General features: G+C 51.4%; 1 protein-coding gene and 1 non-coding gene across 2 annotated transcripts in view; one reads left to right on the plus strand and one right to left on the minus strand.

The window, feature by feature from the left end:
- The window catches only part of C7PH2orf49 (chromosome 7p C2orf49 homolog), a 256,914-nt gene that overhangs the window by 101,762 nt on the left and 129,819 nt on the right, over nucleotides 1-25,333 (minus strand). The window contains exon 3 of the mRNA XM_069636916.1: nucleotides 17,085-17,427. Within this exon, the coding sequence (XP_069493017.1) occupies nucleotides 17,085-17,427 (343 nt within the window). The remainder of the gene's footprint in view (nucleotides 1-17,084; nucleotides 17,428-25,333) is intronic.
- LOC138526611 (U1 spliceosomal RNA) lies at nucleotides 7,698-7,861 on the plus strand. The gene has a single exon (XR_011283656.1). It is a non-coding gene; the product is annotated as a U1 spliceosomal RNA (small nuclear RNA).

The following is a 25,333-nucleotide window of genomic DNA, read 5'->3' on the forward strand; positions in this document are numbered from 1 at the left end:
TCCGGGGACCAGATCTGTTTCGGCCACGCCGGTGCGACGAGGATCATCCTGCACCGGGACCTCTTGAACTGGTTGATGAGCCGTAGCAGCAACGGCAACGGAGGGAACGCATAAAGAAATAGGCTGTCCCAGGGGAACGAGAAAGCATCGCCCATGCTCCTCGGCTGGGGGAACCTGCTGGCCAACCTCCGGCACTCGGAGTTCATCGCTGTCGCGAAGAGATCGATCTGGGGTTCGCCCCATCGTCGGAAGAGTCGATCCACTTTATCCTGGCGTAGTTCCCACTAGTGGCACGAGCGCAGCTCTCTGCTGAGTGAGTCGGCGATGGTGTCTTTTATTCCTGCCAGATGAAAAGGCACCAGAAACATCCCTTGGGCGATGGCCCAATGCCACAGATCCTGGGCTTCCATGGATAGGGCATGGGATCTGGTTCCGCCCTGCTTCCGGATGTAGAATATCGTGGTGGTGTTGTCGGTGAAGATCCTCACCACCTTGCCCTTGATGGATGGAAGAAAAGACCTGAGGGCCCAGAACACTGCGCGGAGCTCCAAGATGTTGATGTGGAGTTACTTCTCCGGGAGCCAAAGGCCTCTCGCGTGAAGATCTCCGGAGTGTGCTCCCCAACCTTCCAGGGAGGCATCCGTCCTCACCGTCACCTGGTGAGCTGGGGTCTGAAAGTCTGTGCCCGCCGACAGATGAGAGCGGGTACCCCACCACCGGATCGCTTGACGGAACGCCTCGTTGAGTGGGATCCTGTCCTCGAAGCTGCCCGTCGACTGGACCCAGCGGGCGTCGAGGAACTCTTGTAAGGGGCACATCCGAAGTCTGCAAAGGCGCACCAGATAAATGCAGGAGGACATCATCCCAAGGCGGGACTTGATAGATCTTACCCTGGCCATGTCCGTGACCAGCAGACGCTGCACCTTGCCCAGGATGGTCCTGGTCCTTTCCTCCGACGGCGATGCCAGCCGCGCCACTGTGTCGAGCTTGGCTCCCAGAAACAGGGCGACTTGCGATGGGACCAGGTGGGATTTTGGAAAGTTGATGGAGAACCCCAGGTCTGTGAGCAGCTGGACGGTCTTCGCAGTGTGCTTCACGGCGAGCTCCCTTGTCTTTGCCCGGATGAGCCAGTCGTCCAGGTAGGGGTAGACATGGATCCCCTGTAGGCACAGCCGCGCCGCCACCGGTGCGAGGCACTTGGTGAACACCCTGGGTGCCTACTTCAAGCCGAACGGGAGGGCCTTGAACTGGTAGTGCTGCCCTTGGACCATGAACCTGAGGAACTTTCGGAGTCTTTTTGGACTAGGGATGTGGAAGTACGCATCCTCCAAGCCCAACGACAACAGGAAATCGCCCTCCTCCAGGTGTCCCAGCACGTGCTGGAGGGTGACCATCCGGAACTTCTGTCCCTTGATGTACTTGTTCAGTCGTCGCAGGTCCAGGATGGGACGCCATCCTCCTGTCTTCTTCTTTACGAGGAAGTACCTTGAGTAAACTCCGGAGCCCCGAAGCCTCTTTGGGACGAGCTTGATGGCACCTTTCTTGAGCATCGCCCTTACTTCCAACAGTAGTTGAGGGATGTGATTTTCCTTCCTCGCCGCGGGTGGATCGCAAGGGCACTTCTTCTGGAACCCGAGGGCGTGCCCTTGGGCCAGGGCGTCCAGCACCCACCGGTCGGTGGAGATGGACTCCCACACGCTGACGAACCTCGCCAGCCGGCCTCCCACCGGGGTTCTTCGGCAGGGACCCGACCCCACGGTCGGTTCAATCTTGTTTGGAGGCCGCCTTGCCTCCTTGACCTCCCTGTCGACAATGACGGGCAGCACCTGACTTGACGCGTCCCCTGAAGGCCTCCTGAGACGAAGATCTTGCCGCTTGGCGGTACGTCAAGAAGCCACTGCCGGATTCTTTGGAGGCACCTTGTCTGCCTCCGGCGCTCCGAAAGGATGGCCGTCGTTGTTGGAGAACTCCCAGACACGGGCTGAGTCTCCGTGTCTGTCTTGATAGCCTGAAGGGACTCATCAACCGACTTTCCAAACAGGTTGTTCTCGTCGAAGGGCATGTCCAAAACTTTGGTTTGTACGTCCTGGCGGAAATCCGTCGCCTTGAGCCATCCTCGTTGTCTCAGGCAAACACTGTTGCCCAACTGACGGAAACCGGTGTCGGCGATGTCCGTTGCCACCGTGATGGCGTGGTCCTAAGCAATCTCACCTTCCTGTAAGATTTCAAGGGCCTCAGCCCTTTTGGCGTCCGCAAGGAAATCCAATAGAGGAGCGATTTTGAACCACAACTCTCTGTTGTAGCGGGCTACGATAGCCAGGGCGTTGGCCACCTTGATAGTCGTCGCTGCAGATGAGATGACCCGTCGTCCCATCGGGTCCAGCTTCCTGCCCTCGCCGTCCGGCGGGGAAGTTGATGTCGAGGCCGATGCCCCCAGCTTTCTTTTTTGCCGCTGCCGAGACAACCGAATCCGGGGTAGGTTGTGCCTGAAGGCACAAGGGGGCAGCGTCGGGGACCCGGTACTACTTCTCGTAACGGTCCCTCTTTGCAGGCGCCGTGGCAGGGTTCTTGTGGAGGGAGAACCCCTCATCCCAGATGTCATCCAGGAGTGGTACGGCGAGGACCGTCTTCCTTTTAGCCACGCCGTTGTTAAAGGAACCCTTCCTTTTTCTTCTCTTCAGGGCAGAGCTGGAAGAGCTCGGATGCCCTGGAAATCATGGCATGGAAGGATCCAATCTCGTCGGGCGGGGAAGCCCGAGCAGGGGGCGACGGGGGACACGTCCCGTCGTCACCTCCGTCGTCATCTGTACCTGTCGTAGCCGTGTCCGTGCCTGTATCATCCCCGTGGGTAGTTGACCGGGGGGAAGGCAGAGCGGGCCGCAGAGGTTGGAGAGGTGGCAGAGGATGCGTCGTCCTCTTCTTATGCGGTGGACTTTCCGAAGGTCCCGGCTCCGGTTCCCCCGTCGGGTCTGGCTCAGGTACCTCCGTCGGGGGGAGAGGCAACCTTGTCCTCATCTCCAAGCATAAGGACTGAATTGCTGACAAAATGGCCGTCGGCACAGGAAACGACGGGCGCAATGGCTCTTGAGGAACCTCGTCGGCGACACCGTCGCTCTCGTCGTCGCCCTCGTCGGGATCCCTCCCGATGGGCTGGGCCTCCTCCACGACTTCGATGAGCTCTTCGTCAGAGGTCGTGTCCGTATCCACGATGGCCACCAGCCCCTCCCCCTCCTTTTCCAACAGGGACTTCGTGGGGGTCTTCTCGATGGGCCTGAAAGACGACTCCCTCCGCGGTGGCAGGGAGACTCTGGATCCTGAGGTTGCCCCCACTGGCATAGCCTCCACAGGCTGAGCCAGGGCCGCTGCGACATCCTCAATCGAGGTCTTAGCAGGGTGAATTAAGGCCATTGTCACCTTCTGCACGCCTGGGGCCTTCACCTTGGGGGAGGGTCCGAGCCTCGCTCCCCCTCTGCCGGAATCTTCGAGATCGACCGGGGCCTCTCCAGAAGCTTCGCCGGGTTCTCGGACTTCCTCTTACCCGAGCCAGAGTGTTGGCTTGTGGTTGATGGCGCCGGGGAGGATGCGCCCTGCCTGGCAGCCAAGGAACCCGACTGTTCGGTGATCCCGGTGCCTGGCCTTTTGTTGGGCCCCGTCGCCAGGGCGCCCTCACAGGACTTAGAAGACCGCTCGGACTACTTCTTCTCGCCTGACGGGCTCTTACCTTCCAGCCGGTTTGCGAGATGGAGGTGGCGATCCTTCATGGTCCGCTCCGACATGTTCCCACAAAACGCACAGTCCTTCTCCACGTGAGTCTTGTCCTCATGGAGACAGTAGAGGCATAACGAATGCTCATCCTCCTTGAATACATTCTGAAGCTGGCATCCAGGGCAGGTCCTGAACAGCTTCCTGGGCGTCGAGCTTCCTTTCTCCTGGGCCATGTCCGGGGTAGGCCTCGGAACTTCTGGAATCCTCCAAAAGCGTAACTCAACGAAATCTTCACCCTTGAGGGGCGTAGAAAACTCTGAAACGGGTCCCCGTTGATCGGATGTAAAAACGGTGGAGCTTGAGGCTCTATTTAACCGAAAAAATAAGAAAAATCTCCTGAAAAAGCACGAAAACGCAGCAAAAGCTCGAGAGCTACAACACTCCCAACACTTGAACGTGCGGTAAAAATCTGAGGATGCCAGAGGCAGGGCTTAGGGAGAGGGCAGTCATTGGCTGGGGGCAGTATGACCCAGAGACCAGCGATTGTTACTACTAAGAAAGACAGATCAGAAACGAAACTGATATTGATTTTTTCTATACCGAGGATTCCTGGCCTGACGACGGGGAATATTCATGAGCATGTGAATCCATGCCAGACCCCATGCTGGAGAAGTGAACTTAAGGTGAACGCTGGCAAATGCTATGTAATGTATTTTTCAACTAAAGCCCAGCGACCCCCAAGATTAATTTTAAATGATCTACGTTGATCAGTTTGCCAACCTTTTCAGTTTACCGGGCTCGAGTGATATTGGCAAACCTAGATCAAAAATGAAGTAAGCCACTGGTGGTATTCTTAGGTTTGCACAGTCATTACATCATTGCTCGGTCAATCGTATGTTGACAGCCTATAGGGGAAAGAGCGTGTTAGTGGGGGCTTATGGGTGTGAACTCTGGGATGTGGGCAATGTGAAGGTGTTGTAAGGGGAAGAAAAATGCCTCCCTTTCCTGTCACGGCTTCCATTCTTCAGTCTGTATACATTTCAGGTACAATAGGAGGGAATTGATATAAAGATTGAACAGAAGGGATGCAGCACACACCACTGCCTGACTCCTTTGCTTGCCTTAGTAAGTCGACTTCGCTCCTCCGCCTGTCAAAACAGACGCAAACCATAGTGCCGCTATGAAGTGATTCCAATATGCAGGAGTAATGGAGCATGTACTCCAATCTCATCGGGAGCCCTCCAAAGAAGACCCCTATCCACGTGGTCAAAAGAAGAGCAGAGATCTATAAATGCCAGATAGACAGGGGGCCCCCAGGACAAACTTATTTGGCCAAAATTAGGTACAGATTTATACTTTGGTTAACAGTACCAAGGCTCAGTCTAAAGACCACCTGGGTGTTGACAAAATATTCCCATCCCTAAGCCATTCCTCCATTCTGTGTAGCAAAACGCCTGAAAAGAGTTTGGCCGCCTCATCCAGTAAGTTGATGGGGCGTTTCAGGCCATTCAGCAGCTTTTTGTAAGTTGGCATGATACTGCCAGTCTTCCAACTCTCAGAAATAGGGTCTTCCGAGAAGAGGGCATTGCATAGAATAGTCAGAAAAGGAGGCCATAGTGCAGTAAGAGATTGAAATAGGTCAATTAGGACCCAATCCGCCCGCGGCGCTTTCAGGGGTCTTTAGCTACTAAGGACCAACTCTAGATCTTTTAATGTGAAGGGCTCCGGGGTTTCACGGTCTGGGGGAATCAGATTTATTAGAACCCTGGGCGAGTGAATAACCCTTTCCCATTGGCCAATGTGCGAGCTGTAACAAACAGTATAGCTCGCCGTTTCATTATAGCCCGCAAATTGCCCATTGCTTTCTTCAGCTTGGAAAGTTGAGCATGAACAGTGATTCGCCCCCCTCTATTGGCCAAAGTGAAAATTACATTTTCCTAATACCATCTTTTTTCGTTTAAATAGTTTTAGTCGAAAGAATAGCTTACTATAATTAAGAATGGCTTATTTTTTTATCATGCTATTTTTCATGTTTTTTTAAACCTAAATATTCCATAAGGAATATTTAGGTCCCCAAAAAACAATATAATAATTTAACAAATTATATTTTTTAATTAACTTTTTTCTCTTTGGCCCAGGGTTCTAATAGCTTTTTGTAATGTTATGCTTCATGTTTTTTTGTAGACTTAAATATTCCATAGGGAATATTCAAGGCCCCCCAAAAAAACAATGTATTAATATAAAAATGATATATATTAAATGAGCTTTGTTCTTTTTGCCCATGGGTTGTAATAGCTTTATAGACCTCACCCTCGGGCCGTACCGTCGTTAGGGGCCTCATACCATGTTAAAGGCCCCTAACGCCCGGAACTGCCCTCAGGCGAGGTCTATAAAGCTATATTATTACTGGTTTTGCCCACTGAACCCGAATCGGGTTCTGGGCCATAGAAAGTGCAAACATGCTTAACCCACTCCTCCATTTTGCACATAAATTTCAGGAGAATTTGGGAGGCCCATATCAAACCCATTCGGATTTCTTGCGGAATGTTCCAAAGAAAGATTTGTTGTCAGGAAAATAGGGTATGGACAGACCTTCCCAGTTTCCTCTCAATTTCTGCCCTCCTTTTAGCCAGCTGTGCCTCATGTTCCTTGCGCCTCAATTTGCTATTAACTGCGACTATGGCAGGGTTGCCCAACATATGGCCGGCGGGCCACAATTCCCTCCAAGCCATTTTATTTGGCCCAAGAAGCAGATTTATTTATGCAATGTTTGTCGGGTACCTGTATCCGACAAACATTGTATAAATAAACCGGGTCGTGGCGGAGGACTGCAACTGCCTCTGGTGACCCGCCACCACAGGCATTTACAGTCCTCCGCGACGACACGGTTAATTTATTTAAGAAAGGTTTGTCGGATATGTGGGCCGGCAGATTTATTTATGCAATGTTTGTCGGATAGCTGTATATGACAAATATCAAATATTGCATAAATAAATTAACTGGGTCATGGGGGGTTGTGGCTTCCGGGAGGGCTGGGGCCGGGTCAGTGCCTGCCTTCTCAACTTCGCTTAGCAGGGCTTCCAGAACAGGCCCAATCCCTGCCCTCTTGCTTGCAACTTTCCCCTGATCTATTGGTGAAATAAAGAAAAGGTTAAGTGTGCGAGTCAGGTTATTTGCACACAGAGCCCCTGGTCTTGTAGCAGAGTTTCCTTTGCTGCAGTCAAGAGGGCCAGCCCTGAGCAGCTCAGGGGTCCACAGCCCTGATGTATTGGTGAAAGAAAGAAAAAGTCACGTGTGTGAGTAGGTTGGTTGCGCACAGAGACCCTGGTCTTGTAGCAGAATTTTGCTGCAGTCAAGAGGGCCAGCATTCACGGGAGGGGTGAAGTACAAAGGTGCCTAACCCCAGACGTGTGCGCCCCATAATATCAGGTGTCCCTGTTGTTCTTGAAGCCACCCTGCCCTGGCTCTGTTTTCGTGCCCAGGCCCTCGAACCTTAAGACGTCCAAGCCAGCTCCCAGGAGTTGGAGGGGGGGCTGGCAAGCCCCGTCCAAGCACTGATCGGCACGGTCAGGCCTTGCCTTTACAGCGTTGCCGCGTCCTGCTGGGGGGGCACCCCACCTGAGACGCTCTTGTTAAGTGTTGTGACCTGTCGGCCATGGACCCGTCTGGGGCCGACAGGCCAGTGGGCACACTGCACCAGGCCTGCGGGCACACTGCACCAGGCCTGCTCGCATTCCGACTGGACCTGCTGGCTGGCAGCCAGGCCCGAATTTATGCAAATCTCGGGCCGAGCAGGGCCTGATGAAAGGAACTGTTCTACAATGTGACTCTTCTGCTGGGCTCTGCCTGCCAGAGCTTCCCCCTACACGTGGGTCAGGCAGATCTGCAGACGCTCAGGGCTTCCGGGAGGGCTGGGTCAGGGCCTGCCTTCTCACCCTCACTTAGCGGGGCTTCCAGGACGGGCCCAACCCCTGCCTTCTTGCTTGCAACTCATACTTAACTGGCAGTGGAGAATCTGTGATCAGAAAGGCAGATCTCCCAGGGTGAGGCTCATCCATTGCACATCGGATTTGCAGACTCCTGCAATGTCCCCAAATGCGGGATACTCGACTGCATTATTTCTGGTAGTGGGGGGCTGCGTTCGCGCTTTCCCCTGATGTATTGGTGAAAGAAAGAAAAAGTTAAGTGTGCAAGTCAGGTGGTTTGCACACATAGCCACTGGTCTTGTAGCAGAATGTATTTTGCTGCAGTCAGAAGGGACAGCTCTGAGAAGCTTGGGCGCCCACAGGCCACATTTCTTGGTGAAAAAAAGAAAAGGTAAAGTGTGCACTAAGCCTGCTAGGTTGGTTGCACACAGCGCCCCTGGTCTTGTGGCAGAATTTATTTTGTTGCAGCTTCCTGTTCCTCCCCTCCTTTGGCCTCCTCCTCCTCCTGTTCCTCAACTGCTCTTTTCACGTCACATTTTGCCCCTACTTTCTCCTCCTCTTCACAGCCTCCATCCTCATCTCCTCTACGAGCCTCTCCATTCTACAACTTTCACTCCTACTCGTTCTCGAAAAACTCCTGCACCCTCTGCTTTTCCGGTGTCAGGTTTTACACTCCAATGTCCCCTTCTCCTGGAAAGGTCATGCAGTGGGGGTCCACAACCCAGTTCATATTTATTTATGCAATGTTTGGCAGATACATGGACCCGGCGTATTAATTTACTCATGCAATATTTGTCGGATACCTGTATCCCACAAACATTGCATAAATAAATAAATATACAGGTATCCGACAAACATTGCATGAATAAATACGGTTTATAGACATAATTTCGAATACAAAAATCTCGAAAGTCCAAAAAAAATTTGAATTTTTTTTTATGACGTTTCTTTTTCGAAATGGGGGGTTCCCCACCCCAACCCCCTTTTACTTTATTTTTACCTTTTTTTTATATAAACTAGAGCCAAAAAAAAATATCGAAAAAAAAGAATTCAACTTTTTTTTTCCACATTTTTGATTCGACTTTTTTGTCTTTCGAAATTTTTCATTCGAAATTATGACTGGACACCAATAAATACCCCTATTAAAATCACACACATGCAGCCACACAACTGCTTTCAAAGGGGAGCTGTAGAAGCTGTGCTGGGTGTGGTTCAGATGAAAACATTGCTTATGGCGAACAGAAATCACCCGGTTTGAATAGTACCCAAGGGGAAGTTTTTTTTTGTAAAATGGGATGCAAATTGTACATTTTAACTAATATTTACGCGGCAACACTGGTAAAAACTATTATCTGCATAGTGAAGTAACTCAATTAGGTTCACAATTAGGTCATTGTTTGTCCACATTTTATCCAGTTGAATTGGATTATGCTTCTTTCATCACCACAGAAGGGAATAGTTTCTTACCTGTAACTCCATTTCTCCAGCATTGGTATCTTTCATGGATTCACATGCTTAGAATATTCCCCGTCGTCAGACTGGGACCCCTCGGTACACATATATAGCCTTTTCCTATAGGAAAACTTCCGACACTTTTGTGTCCTATCCTCGTCCTTTTAGGACCCGCCTACGCATGCTCCGCAGGCCGTCCCGGTATAAGAGGCCCGCCCCCGCGGTTCCCCTTCAGATTTCGGCCCCTCCAAAGTAGGAAGGGTTAAACTTACACATCACATACATAGCAGTCCTGGGGAGGCTTGGCGGGTGCATGTGAATCCATGAAAGATACCAATGCTGGAGAAATGGAGTTACAGGTAAGAAACTATTCCCTTCTCCAGCATTGGATCTTTCATGGATTCACATGCTTAGAATAGATTGTATAGCAGTAACATTTGAGACGGTGGTGAGAATGCAATGTAACGTACCCTCACCCTACTACTCAACACATATGCACAGCAGTCATAAGTTTACTCATATAACCTTTCCCACCGAGAGTATACTGTCATCAAAGGTAGAGAAAACACTCTCCACAACGTGGAGCTTACCTTTACTGAAACAGATGTCGCAGGACAGCTCTTCCCATCTGCACCTCATCCGCATGCTGCCTGGCAAGGCAGTAGTGGCGGGTAAACGTGTGGGGCACTGACCATGCCGCAGCCTGGCATATGTCCGTCAGCGGAATTCCGGCCCATAACGCTGTTGAGGATGACATCGACCTTGCAGAATGGGCTCCAGGATGTCTTTGCAGTGGCCTTCCGGCCTTAGAGTGACAAAAAACAATCGTCGACGAGACCCATCTGGCCAATCCCTGTTTCGAGATGGCTTTACCTCTCGTCGACGGACCATATGCAATGAACAGTTGCCGAGTAGCCCTGATGTCTTGTGTGCGATGTAGGTAGAATTTCTGAGCCCTCTTAAGTCCAGGGTATGAAGAGTTTTTTCTGCTGCCGACGATGGAGTGGCGGAGAAAGTAGGCAGAACCACGGATGAGTGTTTGTGATATACCGTCGGCACCTTAGGGACGAACGTAGGGTTAGTCGCCAGGACTACCTTGTCCTTAAAGAATCTGAGGTAGGGCGGGTCCACGACCAGCACTTGTAGTTCCGAGATACGTCTAGCTGATGTGATAGCTATCAGGAATGCCAACTTCCACGAAATGAATTTCATGTCGGATGTGGCCATAGGCTCGAAAGGCGGTTTCATCAAGCCTGCCAACACTGTGTTGAGGCTCCACGCTGGGGGAAAACGTTTCACCGGGGGAAAGGCTCGAAATAAACCCCGCATGAAGTGTTTCACCAGTCTGTCACTGAATAGAGGAGACGACTGCCTCTTCCTTGTGAACCTCGAGATGGCTGCCAGGTGTACCTTTATCGATGAGGGAGACAATCCCTTTTTTGCTAAGAGGAGCAGGTAAGGTAGAACGTGTTCTGGCGTGACCAACAATGGTTGTAGGTCCCGCTGTTTACTACACCATTCACAGAATCTTCGCCACTTATAGGAGTAGGATTTGTCAGTGGAAGGGGCTCTAGCCGCCTGCAGAATTTCTTGGCACTCCTCTGAAATGTCTAAGGCCCCGAATTCCGAGAAGTCAGGAGCCAGGACGTAAGATTGAGACTGTCCGGGTCGTGATGCCACACCGTGCCTCTGTCCCGGGATAGAAGGTACAGGACTTTCGGAAACGCTATGGGATGTTCCAGCGATAGATGGAGGAGGTCTGAGAACCACGGTTGCCTCGGCCAGTATGGTGTCACTAGAATCACCCGGCAATTGTATCTGCGTATCCACTGTATTGTTTTCCGTATGAGGGGAAACGGGGGAAAAGCATAGAGGAACATGTCCGTCCATGGGAAGGAGAACGCCTCCCCCACCGAACCCTCTTGGGGCCACCTGCTTGCAAATTTCTCGCATTTCTTGTTTTCTTTGGTCGCGAAGGCGTCCAGAGGGGGGTGGCCCCATTTCTCGAACACTTTCTTCAAGTGAACCGTGTCCATTTCCCACTCGTGTATCTGGGCCATGTTTCTGCTGAGGGAGTCGTCTTGGCAGTTCCTCACTCCTGGCAGGTGATGAGCCACGAAGGAGATATCGTGCTTCGATGCCCAATGCCATGTTTTCTGGGCTTCTATGGAGAGAGTCCTTGATCGTGTCCCTCCTTGTTTCCTCAGATAAAACATGGCTGTTGTATTGTCGGTCAGTATCCGCACCCGCGACCTCTTGATGTGTGGTAGGAATGCCTTCAAGGCCCATCGTACCGCTCTGAGTTCCAGTACGTTTATGTGTAGGAGTGACTCCGTTGGCGACCAGCGACCTTGCGTTTGGAGAGCACCCATGTGCGCTCCCCATCCGGTTAGGGACGCATCCGTAACTATGGTGCTCTGGAACTCCGGCTCCTGTAGGGGCACACCTTTGTTCAGATTGTGGGAGTTCTGCCACCACTGAAGGGTCCGAAGTAGCTTGTCGTCGTCAACGGTTATTCTGTCCGACCACGATCCCTGAGCCTGTGTCCATCGGTCTGCGAGGAATTCTTGGACTGGCCTCATGAAAAGTCGACAGTTTCTCACCAGATGGATGCAGGATGCCATGGCCCCTAGGACCGAAACGTACTTTCTCACTGAGATCCTGGTGTTTCGCCGTAGCCGGGCCGCCTGTTGAATGAGTCTCGAGGTCCTGTCGAGAGAAGGTTTCACCAGCCCTAGCTGAGTCTCGAACTGTGCCCCCAAGAATACCAGCGTTCTCGATGGCCGCAGAGAGGATTTCTCAAAGTTTATGGCGAATCCTAGCCGTTGTAGGAGCTGCATGGTGGCTTGCAGACTTGTGTTGGTCGACGCTGGGGAGGATCCCCTTACCAGCCAGTCGTCGAGGTATGGGTATACATGGTGGCTTTGCTTCCTTAGCCAGGCCGCCACTGGAGCCAGGCATTTTGTGAACGTTCTGGGAGAGGTTTTGAGCCCGAAAGGAAGAACCGTGAATTGGTAGTGGGTTCGCCCTATTACAAAACGTAGAAATTTCCTGTGTTTCCGACACATTGGAATATGGAAATACGCGTCCTGTAAATCCAGGGACGCCAGGAAATCTCCCTTTTGAACTGCGCGGATTACTTCCTGCAGAGTGAGCATCTTGAATTTCAGGCTCTTTAAGTACTTGTTGAGCTCGCTTAAGTCCAGAATGGGACGCCATTTGCCGTTCGGCTTTTTTACGACAAAGTATCTTGAGTAGACTCCTTGGCCTCTCTGTGATGTTGGAACTAATTCTATCACCCCCTTCGCTAACATGAGTGTAACCTCTTGTTGCAGTGCCTTCATATGGGACTGAGCGGTGAACGCAGGTGGAATTTGCGGAGGGTTGTGTTTGAATTGAAGAGAGTGTCCGTGTCTTATAGTGTCTAACACCCATTGGTCCGTCGTTATCCTTTCCCATTCGTCGACATACGCTGAAACTCTTCCCCCCAGAACGGGTTGTGGAACGTCACTGCTGATCTTTAGTTTGCTTGTCTCTCGTCGACGATGGGTATGATGGTCGTTTTCTGGAAGACTGGAAGTTTCGTTGACGGGTAGCCGATTGTGAGGCACGTCGGTATCCCTGGGAGGGGTAAGCCGATCTGGCGAAGGATTTGTCTCCCGAAGAGAATCTTGAATTACCTGAAGCCCCTCTAAAGGGGCAAAAGGACTTGTAGCTTCTGCCACTCTGGAGGGCACCCAAAGAACGTGCCGTGTCCGAATCTTCTTTCATCCCTTTTAGGGCCTCGTCCACCTTCTCACCGAAAAGAAGGTCTCCCTCAAAGGGCATATCTAAGACCTTGTATTGTACTTCTGGTCTGAAGTAGGTACACTTCAGCCATGACTGTCGACGTAATACGACCCCATTATTGACTTGCTTGAAGCCAGACTCCGCAAGATCCACCGCGATGTTTATTGCGTGATTTGAGGCTTCCTCGCCCTCTCGGACCAGTAGCACCGCCGCCTTCCTCTGTTGTTCAGGAAGATGATCAAGCAGCGGAGCCAGCCTGTGCCACATCTCCCTATCGTATCTGGCTACAATTGCCAGAGAGTTTGCTGCCTTTACTGTGGTCGCTCCCACGGAGAGCACCTTCTTGCCAAAGGCATCTTGGCGTCTCGCTTCATTCTCGGGTGGAGTCGTGCACTTGTCTTGCGCCTTTGTCTTCCTCGCTGCCGCCGCCGACACCACCGAGTCTGGTGTTGGTTGAGAGGATAGACACTTGGGTGTAGACTCTGGAGCCTTAAACTTTTTTTCTAGGCGTCCTTTCACTGCTGGTTCTGAGAATGGGTGTCTCATTGTCTGCAACCCCTCCTTCCATACATGGTCAAGTATCGGTATCGAGAACACCAACCTCCTTCTCTTGCCCATGTGGTCGAACAAAAAACTGTCCTTTTTCTGTTCTTCCTGGGACAGACCAAATTCTTTGCATGCCTTCTCCATCATCGAATGGAATGACGCAATGTCGTCCGGAGGGGACGGGTGAGCTGGGCTTCTGGGGTTTTCTAGCTACGCCTCTGACTCCCAGGTAGGATCCCTGGAGGGGGATAAAGAGACCTCTGACATGGCTCCCCTGTCCGACTCTGAATCTGGCAGCTCACCTTCCTCCTGCGCCAGTGTTGGGATTGGCGTGCGTGGGTGCGACGGTTGACGGGACGGGCCTGGCTCGTCGACGGGTGACTGTGGCAGGCTGGCCTGGGGAAGTCGCTGGTCCAACGACCGTAGCAAGGACTGAAGCGAGGACAGAATATCCATCGACAAAACCGATTGAGGAGAGGGGCAGATACCGGTGTAACGGATGCCCTCATTGACGACTTGGCAGCCGCTCGTAGCCCTAGGTCTGCTGGGCCAGCCACTCTCTCGCTCTCGTCCTCCGAGGACAGCAACATAGCTTGCTCTTGTCGCAAAGCCTCTGGGGGAGTAGGGTCGAAGACCTCAGGCCTCCAGGCTTCCTGCAGGACCCCCGTCGACGAGGCTCTCGTCGACGCCATTGTCGACGGAACGGAGGATGCCCCTTGAGCTAGTGGCGGGAAGGCGGCCGGTGACTGGATCGCCGTCGACGACGCCGGCTTCGCAGGTGGTTTTGGCGGTCCCGCCTTCTCCACACTGTGCCCGCTTTTACTCGACTCTCGACTCGTGGTCGATCTGTGGTGATCGCCAGAGGAGGATTTCCTTTCCTTCTCATGCTTTTTTGATGAGGATGATTTCTTTGACGAGGAGTCTGTAGTGGAGTGAGTTCCAGACAACTCTTTTTCAGACGGTCTAGATTTCTTCGCCTGTGGTTCCGACGAGGCCGCGCGGCGTGATGTTTTTGCCGACTGTGTGGAGCCTACCTCCGAGGGGGGGTACGCCCCCGCACCCTCATTCAGCCATGCCACCAGGCGTCGGTTCCGGTCTTTGAGGGTTTTTTGAGAAAACCCCTTGCATATGTCGCAGGCATCCGCCGAATGGTGAGGGTGGAGGCAATATATACAATCCATATGTCCGTGCCCCTCGTAAACCTTTTTCAAGCTGCACGTCGCGCATGGACGGAACAGCGCTTTTCCTGATACAGAGGACATATCGTACTCGAAATCCAATAAGGCAACCTAGTACAAAATAGTAAGACAACACGAGGAGATCCCACTCATTTGGAGACGGTTGAAATCTGAAGGGGAACATCGGGGGCGGGCCTCTTATACCGGGACGGCCTGCGGAGCATGCGTAGGAGGGTCCTAAAAGGACGAGGATAGGACACAAAAGTGTCCGAAGTTTTCCTATAGGAAAAGGCTATATTATGTGTACCGAGGGGTCCCAGTCTGACGACGGGGAATATTCTAAGCATGTGAATCCATGAAAGATCCAATGCTGGAGAAGTAATGAATGTGCATTACAGAGATAAGATGCCATATGTATTGGGCACAACACTGCACAGGCAGCATCAATCATTAACACAGAAGTAATGAATGTGTATTACAGAGATAAGCTGGCATATGTATTGGGCCCCCGCACATGCTCAGGCAGCATCAATCATGCTTTGCACAGGACAATGCTGGCCTAAATTGGGAACAACCAGCATAGACATGTTGATACAGAGGCATATTTTGGGCACAACCAGCATGACAATATGTTACATCAGTGACAGTGCTGTCTTACACTGTGGACACATTGTACAACACAACACATGTTAATGATCAATGTTTTTGTCTGCTGTTGGTCACATGGAATGTTCATGTCCCACTTTAGAACGGATTGTAAACTTATGGCTTTTTGGTCACTTTTTCTGCTGTAAAATGCACCATTTCAACCCCATATTTGAAAAAATATTCCTTGGGGGGGGGGGAGGGGGGAGGCGGAGCAGCCCCAAACCCTCCCCTAGATCCTTATAGCTTACTCGCTACGTTCGGACGTCCCACTACTTCAGAAAAATATTAACACATACACACTGAAAGAAATCACAAGCAACTAACCTTTGATCACTCTTTGATAACCTTGACACCAAAAGCTTGACACCAAAAGCTAACTTTGGGATTGCATGGCTATCACTGCCTGTGATGCTATTGTGTCAAAGGTCACACACTATTGCTTTTTAATGTACTGCTTTGGGTGAGGTTGTTGACTTTTGGCTCGCTGGCCCACTGCGTGACAAAAAGTGAATGCTTCGGCCCCTCATTCAAAAAGGTTGGACAAGTCTGGTCTATTGTAACAGCTTTAAGAGCAACAAAAAGGGCTGTTTTTTTTTTACTCTTTACATTTAGTCGATTTATATAGGGGTTTGTTTATAATGAACATCTCTCCACAGCGTCTACTCAAGGTGGCAAAGGCTTCTTTTATAGACTGGGGGGAAATGTCGGTACTTGAACACCTTGAAATCCTATATTTATTTATGCAAATTACTTTGCTTAACATTCCTCTTCCTTATCGACCTTCCAGCGAATATTTCTAGCTCCTTTCTCCAAAGGTTGAGAATATAAGTCAAAGGCAACTGTATCCTCTCTATCGTCCCATAAACAAGTGAATAGGCGAGGTTTATGATGGCTCCGACAGCAATGAATAATATGAAACCCCCCGAAATATGACCCCCAAAAGTATATAGTAATTCAAATCTAGTCGATAATACTTCAAAACCAGCCATTACTAAATGTAAAGTGACCGAATTTAGATTGAGATTCTAGTTAACAGCTCTGTAGCCCATCTCTATTAATGCGTTCCAAAGTAAAAGAGCACTGTTTAAAGAAGCCTGGTGAACCAAACACGGGCTTGGGATTGAAAAGGCTTGTTCCTCATCTTTATCAAAAGGTACATTCTCACCAGTGCCCAATCTAAGATTAAAATCCACCCCGATAATCAGGGGGAAATCAGAGCCAACCTTAGCCATATGACTTTGAAGATTTGGAGCAGCTTAATCGACTAATTTCCAGGTTTATTGTGGTAGAACTGTATAGGGCCTAGCAGTTCCGATCCCAGCATTCAGACGATAATCATTATATTGGCATCTGCTAAATGTAGATGCTCAATTTACCAGCCCAACCTTGTGGCGGTATAAATTGCCAAGCTTTCAGAAGGTCGCCTTTTGCACCCAGTTTTAGAGTCGGGTTAGGAAACTGGCGGAAACATGACCACCTCGTGTTTAGTTACAAAATCATACCAGGATACATCACGTAATTTACGTTGTAGGCCAGCAATGTCCTACAACAAGATGTTAATATCCTGCTTGCTGGCCAGAAAGGTTTCAGAAACATCTGGTAGGTTTCAGAGCCACAGTTATGTCATACAGAGAAGCGCAATGGTGGACCTAGTGCCAACAAAAGTGGACTAGCAACCTGAATTTTCAAAGACACAAGTGAAAAGTAAAAAACGGAGTGCCAAAAAGTCCAAAATGAACATTCGGCATGGGCAATAAAATACAACTCGCCATATGAAAGTGCATTGAGTGGTACATTTTACCAAAACCATTTGCCATCTAAGTAGGTTTTCATCACTTACCAGTTCTTCTTTTGGAGCAGCCCGTTTTAATTTCACGACTGCAGTTCCTCCGATAGAGATCAGGTTATTGCTATGAGTCACTGGGACGCTGCTTTGCTGAGCTCCACTATTATTGGATTCCAATTTGATGATCTTGGTTGGGCTTGGGATAGGAGACTGTGAAGAAGAATTGGAAGGTGACAGGGATATCCTCCGAATGGTGGTGGTGGTGCTTCCCGATGGTGGTGGCTTCAGGCGATCAGGAACTGCTTCATTTTCCTTTTTCACTTTTATACCTGTTCTTGTTGAACTGCCATCAAATACAATAAGCGGCCTTTTCCTAAATCCTTGCGGAGCTGCAGGACTGAAAAAAAAAGAGGGGCATTTTGTAACAAACAAAAAGGAGAATCCAATCTTTTGTAAACAAAAACAACCAGCTAACTGCCACCTCTGAGGAAAAATGCCATTTTGTCAACTGTGGAAGTAATGCCACACTATACTCAAGGCTGAAAAAGTAATACATCAGCCTGGGTTTGTGGAAACTGATTGCAACTTTGTCAACTTCTCTGCAAGGGGTTTTACAAAGGTTGCTGCTTGTACAGGTGCGTATAGGCTGAATTGGACGGGCCTGCAGAATGACCCTGCAATTAGGTGGAAGTGCTGCCTCTTTGTAGGTCCGCTGGGTGGTAGCGATGCTGTTAATCAGTGGCTCGTAAACCCCTGGTCAATTAAGTTTGAATTAAGTTATGTATATCATGGTGCAGTGAGGGAACAGTTAACAGGTGTTATGACAACACGGACAATTACTGTATTAGATTAAAAGAATTAACTGAACACTATGTTTAATCAGTATGCATGTGAGATCCAAGTGTGCAAGAACATACTGCATGTATAACAGTGGAAATGAATCTGCCTTTTATCTAAAAATCATTGTGCCTTGGGAAAGCCTAGGTACGGGCGAAACAATTCATGGGCCTCCAAAAGGAGAATGTCTTGAAGTGTATGGGCACTTCTTGAAATGTATGACAATTTTAATAATTTTGGAAATAAACCAAAAATAAACCAAATCTAAAGAATGACTCTTCTACTAATTCAGAACGTAGGTGAAGAACAATACCAGTCAAACCTTATTATAATTATCTATAATTATAATTGTTATTTTATAACATGCTGAATACTAGAGATCAGTTTCTAAGCGCAAGTCCAGGATTGAAACCTGTGTTGCTATTCGTTGTGTTGCTTCCAAGACAAACGCATTGCCCCCGAGTGGCCACAGTGGTACAGTCATCTCTGCGGATATATATTGGATGTGTGTGCTGGAAAAGGGCAGGGAGAGGTTGCTCCTGTTGAAGATATGATATGGCATTTATAACGCGCCTATACACAAGTGTTTCAAGGCGCGATGAGGCAAGGGAGGGGGAACAGAGGGAAGATAAAGACAACAATCTTACTAGGCCAGGTGACATTGAGATTGCGCACGTGCAGAGGAGGGCGGAGAGGGGCAGTGCAATACATAGGATCAACAGTAAGAATAAATAAAATAAATAAAACAATAAGTAAAAGTGTAGCCAGCTAGTGGCAAGTGCAGGGGAAGTGCAAACATCAAATGTTGAGAGCAGGGGGGCTGTAGGGATCCATAAACAGCCCCCAAGTGCAGGGGTTGCCCAGGAGGCAGTGCAGGTGTGCAGCTGGCAGGGGAGGGGACCTGGGCCCGAGATCAGAGGGTAGCCAGGTGACCAGTACAGTTTCAGTCAGCAGATCAGCAGGGGAGAGGAGAAGAGAAAGCAGAAGCAAAGAGGAAGGTCTTGGGGTGCTTCCGGAACCAGAGATGGTTCTCTTCGAGTTTCAGGAAGGCAGGGAGGTTGTTCCAGAGGGAGGCCCCAGCCGAAGAAAGAGCTCTACTACCAACTAGTTGCTTGGAGAAGCAACTGACCCTGAGGGAGTTGGAGGCGGATAAGCAAAGAGCTTGAGAAAGAAGATATTTAGGAAGAGAGAGTTGGAGGTATTGAGGCCCCAAACCTCAGAAGGCCTTGTGGACAATACAGGGTTTTGAACGTAATCCTCGCAGCCACTGGGAGCCAGTGCAGAGATTTCAGTCCTGGAGAGATACGATCCATGTAACTGAGGCCAAGGACAAGTCTTGCAGTCCTGTTCTGGATGAGTTGCAGGGGGCGGATAGTAGAGGAAGGCAGATTTAGAAAGAGGTTGTTGAAGTAGTCCAGGCTAGAGAGCACCAGAACTCTAAATTGAGTGAGCTTCTGGGGGAAGGAGAGGAAAGGAAGAATACCTCTGTGTAGATGCAGCTGGCAGTGTGACTTCTTAGAGATATGAGAGATGTGAGGAGAGAAGGAGAGAGTGTAGTTGAAGATGAACCCCGAGATTATTAGCCTCACAGGTGAGAGGAGGAAGAGGGCCAAGAGAGGATGGCCAGAGAGCGACAGGAAAGGTGGGAGCAGGTATGCCGATGAGGAGAATCTCAGCCTGATGTTAAGGCAGCACACCATTCCTCAATAGTGGACAGTCGGCGATGAGAGCAGAAGAGGTGGCTGAAGGGAGCCTAAAAATGAGCCGAGTGTCGTTAGCATAGCACTGAAAGTTGGGGCACAGAGCGGCAATGTGGTGGGCAAGACGTGCCAGGTATTGGTTGAACAGCCAGGGAGAGAGGTTTGACCCCTGCGGAACACCACAGGTAGAGCTAGAAATAGAGTAGAGGAAGGACCCTAGTTGGAACTAGGAGGGTCGATCGGAGAGGAAAAGAGGACAGCCAAGCTGGGCCTGTTCGGTGATAACCAGGTTATCACAGAGACGGTTGATCAGGATTGCATGGTTGACCATGTCAAAGGCATAAGAGATCAAGTAAGATGAGGACACTTTGCAGCTTGCAACGTGACGCTCACTGTGCCCAGCTATTCCCTCGAACCTCGGAGAAGCAGAACCTGCAAGGAGACAAAAGGATCATTAGCAGCAGCATTTTACCTGCAGTCTTCATCTTTAAACACTCACAGCTACTAAGAACAGCTTCCTCGAATCTGCACGCCTCCTGGACTGAACGACCTGAAAGAGGAAGATAGAGGGAACATTAAAGAAAGCAGTAGAGACATTTACAAATTACGAACTGCTCAAGAGGCTTACCTGGCTGGTCGCCTCTCGGCTGGCACCACTCGGGACATTCCACTCGCGATGAAGAACACTGCGACCTATCAGGAAGGAAAACACAGGTTAGCAAAGGCAAGACTTTGCAGCGCATAGTGCTTAGTTACCGCATCATAGCGCTCTTAATACGCCATCATTTGCCAGCAGGGCTCAACCAAACCAGCGCTGAAGCTCTGTATACCTAAGGGAGAAAAAAAAAGACATTTTAAACAAAAAGGCATGCAGGATAGCAACAAAACTAAAGAACAGCAATAAGACCTACCTGAACAATATCAAACGGGCCGGATTCAGTGAAGTAACTGGACCACACTCGCCCATGAAAAACAACGCACCCCTTCAAAGGCAGGGAGGACGGAGAGCACGCCTAATTCTACCACAAGGTGAGGAGAGGGCGCCAGAGGGACTGAAATCAACCGGGGGTGGAGGGAGGATACTTACCCCAGTCGGTCAGTGTTGAACACAGTCCTCCTGTATTTTAAGGCAGAACCTTCCCCGCAGACCACATCAATGCAAAGCTGAGAAGCATACCAGCGAGTAACCCGGCTGGGTGGCGTCCCTGTGGATACCAGGTGAGGGTAACACCCCGCTGCTTCTGGATGCAGAACGTTGTGGTGGTGTCGTCGGTGAAGATCCTTACCACCTTGCCCTTGAGGGATGGGAGGAACGACCTGAGGGCCCAGAACACGGCTCGGAGCTCCAGGACATTGATGTGTAGAGATCTCTCCTCCGGGTGCCAGTGGCCTCTTGTGTGGAGATTGCCGGAGTGAGCTCCCCATCCCCATCCCTCCAGGGAGGCATCCGTCGTCACCGTTTCCTGATGCGCTGGGGTCTGGAAGTCCATGCCCGCCGCTAGGTGTGCGCGGTTGCCCCACCACCGGATCGCTTGTCGGAAAGTCTCGTTGAGAGAGATCCTGTCTTCGAAGCTGCCAACCGCTTGCCTCCAACGGGCGTCAAGGAACTCCTGTAGGGGTTGCATCCGCAGCCTGCATAGGCGCACGAGGTAGATGAACGAGGACAGCATGCCGAGTAGGGTCTTGATGGACCTCACCCTGGCCGCGTGCATGGTCAACAGCCGTTGTACCTTGCCCAGGATGGCTTGCGTCCTCTCCTCTGACGTTGAAGCCAATCGCGCCATTGTGTCGAGCATGGCTCCCAGGAACAGGGCGACTTGCAATGGTACCTGGTGGGATTTCGCGACATTGATTGAGAATCCCAAATCCGTGAGAAGTTGGACGGTCTTCGCTGTGTGATCGATGGCAAGTTCTCAGGTAGGGGTAGAAGTGGATCCCCTGCAGGCTCAGCCGCGTCGCCACTGGTGCTAGGCACTTGGTGAACATCCTGGGCGCCGACCTCAACCCGAAGGGAAGGGCCTTGAACTGATAGTGTCGCCCTTGGACCACAAATCACAGGAATTTTCAATGTCCCTTTAGGATAGGGATGTGGAAGTAGGCAAGTCCAGCGACGATAGGAAGTCGCCTTCCTCCAGCTGTCCCACTACGTGCTGGAGGGTGACCATACGGAACTTCTGGGACTTGATGTACTTGTTTAGACAACAAAGGTCCAGGACGGGTCGCCACCTGCCTTACTTCTTTCGGACAAGGACCTATCGCGAGTACACTCCGGAGTTGTGGGACGTGGTTTTCCTTTCTGGCCACAGGTGGAATGCGTGGACACCTCTTTCAGAATTCCAGGGTGTGCCTGCAGGCCAGGGCATCTAGCACCCAACGTTCGGAGATAGACTCCCACGCGCTGACGAATTTCGCCAGCCGGCCTCCCACCGGGGTGCTTCGACACCACGGCCGGTTCAGTCCTGTTTCGCCGCTGCCTTGCTGCCTTGGCGACGACGGGATCCTCCTGTCTTGCCGCGTCCTCTGTAGGCCTCCTGTGACGAGGAGCGGGCTGCTTGGTGATACGACGAGGAACCGCCGCTGAATCCTTTGGAGGCACCTTGTTTGCCTCCGGAGCTCCAAAAGGACGGCCGTCGCTGTTGAAGAACACCCAAGGTCCGAACCGTCTCAGTGTCTGCCTTGATGGCCTGAAGTGACTCCTCCACTGTCTTGTCAAACAGGTTGTTCCCATTGAAGGCATGTCCAGAACCCTGGTCTGCACGTCCTGACGGAACTCGGTAGCCTTGAGCCAACCTCGCCGGCGAAGACAAACGCTGTTGCCCATCTGACGGAAGCCGGTGATGTCTGTGGCCACCGTGATGGCGTGGTCTGAAGCCACTTCACCTTCCTGTAGGATCTCCAGGGCCTCAGCCCTCTTGTCGTCCGGGAGGAAGACTAGCAGGGGAGTGATCTTGAACCACAACTCCCTGTCGTAGCGTGCCATGATCGTGAGGGCGTTTGCCACTTTGATCGTCGTCGCCGCCGACGTGATGACCCATCATCCCATGGCATCCAGCTTAATCCCCTCGCCGTCCGATGGGGATGTTGAATTTGACGCTGTCGCCCCCGCCGCTTTCTTCTTGGCCGCGGTGGAGACCACCGAATTCGGGGACGGCTGTGCCCCGAGACAAATAGGGGAGGAATGCAGGACCCGGTACTTCTTCTCGTACTGGTCCCTCCTAGCAGGAGCCGTGGACGAGTTCTTCAGGAGTGCCAGCCCCTCGTCCCAGATGTCATCCAGTAACGTGATTGAGAGGACAGTCTTCCTCTTGACCTCCTGCCGTTGGTAGAGGAAACCTTCCTTCTGTTCTTCGGGACAGAGCTGGAAGAGCTCAGATGCCCTGGTGATCATGTTGTGGAAGCAGCCAATTTTGTCGGGCAGGGAGGGGGGGAGACACGAAGAGGAGATGAAGGGAGGTCCATTCGGTTGTCACCACCGTCGTCGTCGTCGTCGTCATCATCAGTCCCCGTCGTTGCCGTCTCCGTTCCCGTCTCATCCCTCGGAAGAGGGAATGGGGTAAAGGCTGGAAGGGGTGGGATGGGGGGGGGGGAGGATGGACTTGTCTCCGCTTGCTAGACGGGCTCCCCGGCGGACCAGGCCCCGCTGGGTCATCGTGGGGGGTAAGGGTATCCTTGTCCTTACCTCCGTGCACGGGTTCTGTATCGCCATCAGGATAGCTCCTGAGTTGTCCTGCATTAAGGGTACCGGCTACAACGGGACCGACGGTTGGGGCGCAGGGTCCTCCGCGGTCCTATCTTCCTCGTCGGCCCCCTCGTTGCTCTCCTCATCGGCCTCATCGTGATCCTTCCCGTGTCCCTGCCCTGGATTCCTCGAACTTCTTGTCCAGGATCCTTTGGACGCTCGCCAGCTCATCCTCAGAGGTGGTATCCGTGTACGTTAAGGCTATCGCGCTCCCCACTCTTTTCCCTGCTGGTGTTTCACGGGGGTCTTCTCGATAGGCAGAAAAGAGGATTGCCTACGGGGTGGCAGGGAAACTCTAGCCCCCAAAGTCATCTCCATTGGGGAAGCCTCTGCATGTTTTGCCAGGGTCGCCACGACTCCCTCAATCGATGCCTTAGCCAGGTGAATCAGGGCCTTCACGACGTTGGGCGCCTGAGGCCTTCACCTTGGGGTGGCGGGGGGAGGTCTCCGCCTCGCTCCCCCTCGGCTGAATCCGTCGGGATCAACCGAGACTTCTCCCAAAGCTTACACAGGTTCTCTGATTTCCTCTCACCCGAGCTAGAGTGTTGGCTCGTGGTTGATGGCGTCGGTGACAATGTGCCCTGCCTGGCAGCTGAGGAGCCTGGCAGCTAAGGAGCCCGACCGATCGGCGCTCCCGGTGCCTGCGGACTCGCTGTGCTTAGCCTTTTGTTGGGCCCCTGTCACCGGAGCGCCGTCAAAGGTCTTAGAAGACCGCTTGGATTTCTTCCTCTTCTCACCCACTGTTGGGCTCTTCCCCTCCAGCCAGTTGGCGAGTCGAGTACGACGATCCTTCATCGTCCATTCGGACATGTTCTTACAAAACGCACAGTCCTTCTCCACGTGCAGTTTGTCGTTGTGAAGGCAGTAGAGGCACCGATAGTGCTCATCCTCATAGACGTTCTGAAGCCCGCATCCAGGGCAGCTCCTGAACAGCTTGGCTCCAACAGGCGTCATGCTTCCCTTGTCCTGGGCCATGTCCACGCGGGGTAGGCCTCAAAGATCTTCTGGAATCCTTCGAGAAGTGGAAACACAACAAAAAATTGCCCTTGAGGGGCGTAGAAAATTCCAAGAACGGATCCCCGTTGATCGGCAGTCAACACAGTGGAGCTTGCGGCTCTATTGACCGAAAATATAAGAGTAAACTCTTTGAAAAAACGCAAGACGCAGTAAAAGCTCGAGAGCTACAGCACGAGGACTCCCAACACTTGACCGTGAGGCAAAAATCTGAAGATGGCTGCCAGAGGATGGGCTTAGGTAGAGGGCAATCATTGGCTGGGGTCAGTATGACCCAGAGACCAGTGATTGGTTACTAGTAGAAAGACAGTTCAGAAACAAAACTGAAACTGATTTTTTCTTTACCAAGGATTCCCAGCCTGACAACGGGGAATATTCATGAGCATGTCAATCCATGCCAGACCCCATGCTGGAGAAGCACGCCATTTCCTCTCAGCCACCCTGCACTTGCGTTTAAGGGTGAAGAGGTCTGAGTCGTACCAGAAGTTGCACTTCGCTTTGGGCTTCAGGCGGATCCTCATGACAGGGGCAGGAACATTAAGATTATCAGATATAGCAGACTGGAGCATAGATAGGCCTGTCAGGGTGTGAATCAGCTGAAGGGGCATGGGGGAGGTGAGAAAGTGGTGGCGAAAGCCTCAACTGACACAAGCTTCAAGTGTTGAATAACCGAGAAGGTGGGTGGCAGTGCTGGAGTTGGCTTGGCCTGGAGGGGTGGAGAGAGTGAGCTGGGAGGAAAGGAGAAAGTGATCACTCCAGGAGAGAGGAGTGGTGAGAGGGATAGAAAGGGGAAGGTCTGTAGAGATCCGAACATCCAGAGTGTGCCATGCAGAGTGAGTCAGGTTAGAGGGGAAGACAGAGTGAGAGAGAGTCGCAGAGGTCGCGAAAGAGTCCAGAGGAGGGACAGGAAGCATTCAGATGGATGTTTAAGTCACCAAGAAAGAGAGGAGTGAGTGGTCAAGACCAGGAGGGAAGAGGAGAGGTCCGCCCACTCAGAGAGGAAGGAGGAGGTC

The sequence above is a fragment of the Ambystoma mexicanum genome, chromosome 7p (genome assembly GCF_040938575.1).
Source record: "Ambystoma mexicanum isolate Mex_15411 chromosome 7p, UKY_AmexF1_1, whole genome shotgun sequence".
Lineage (NCBI taxonomy): Eukaryota > Metazoa > Chordata > Amphibia > Caudata > Ambystomatidae > Ambystoma > Ambystoma mexicanum.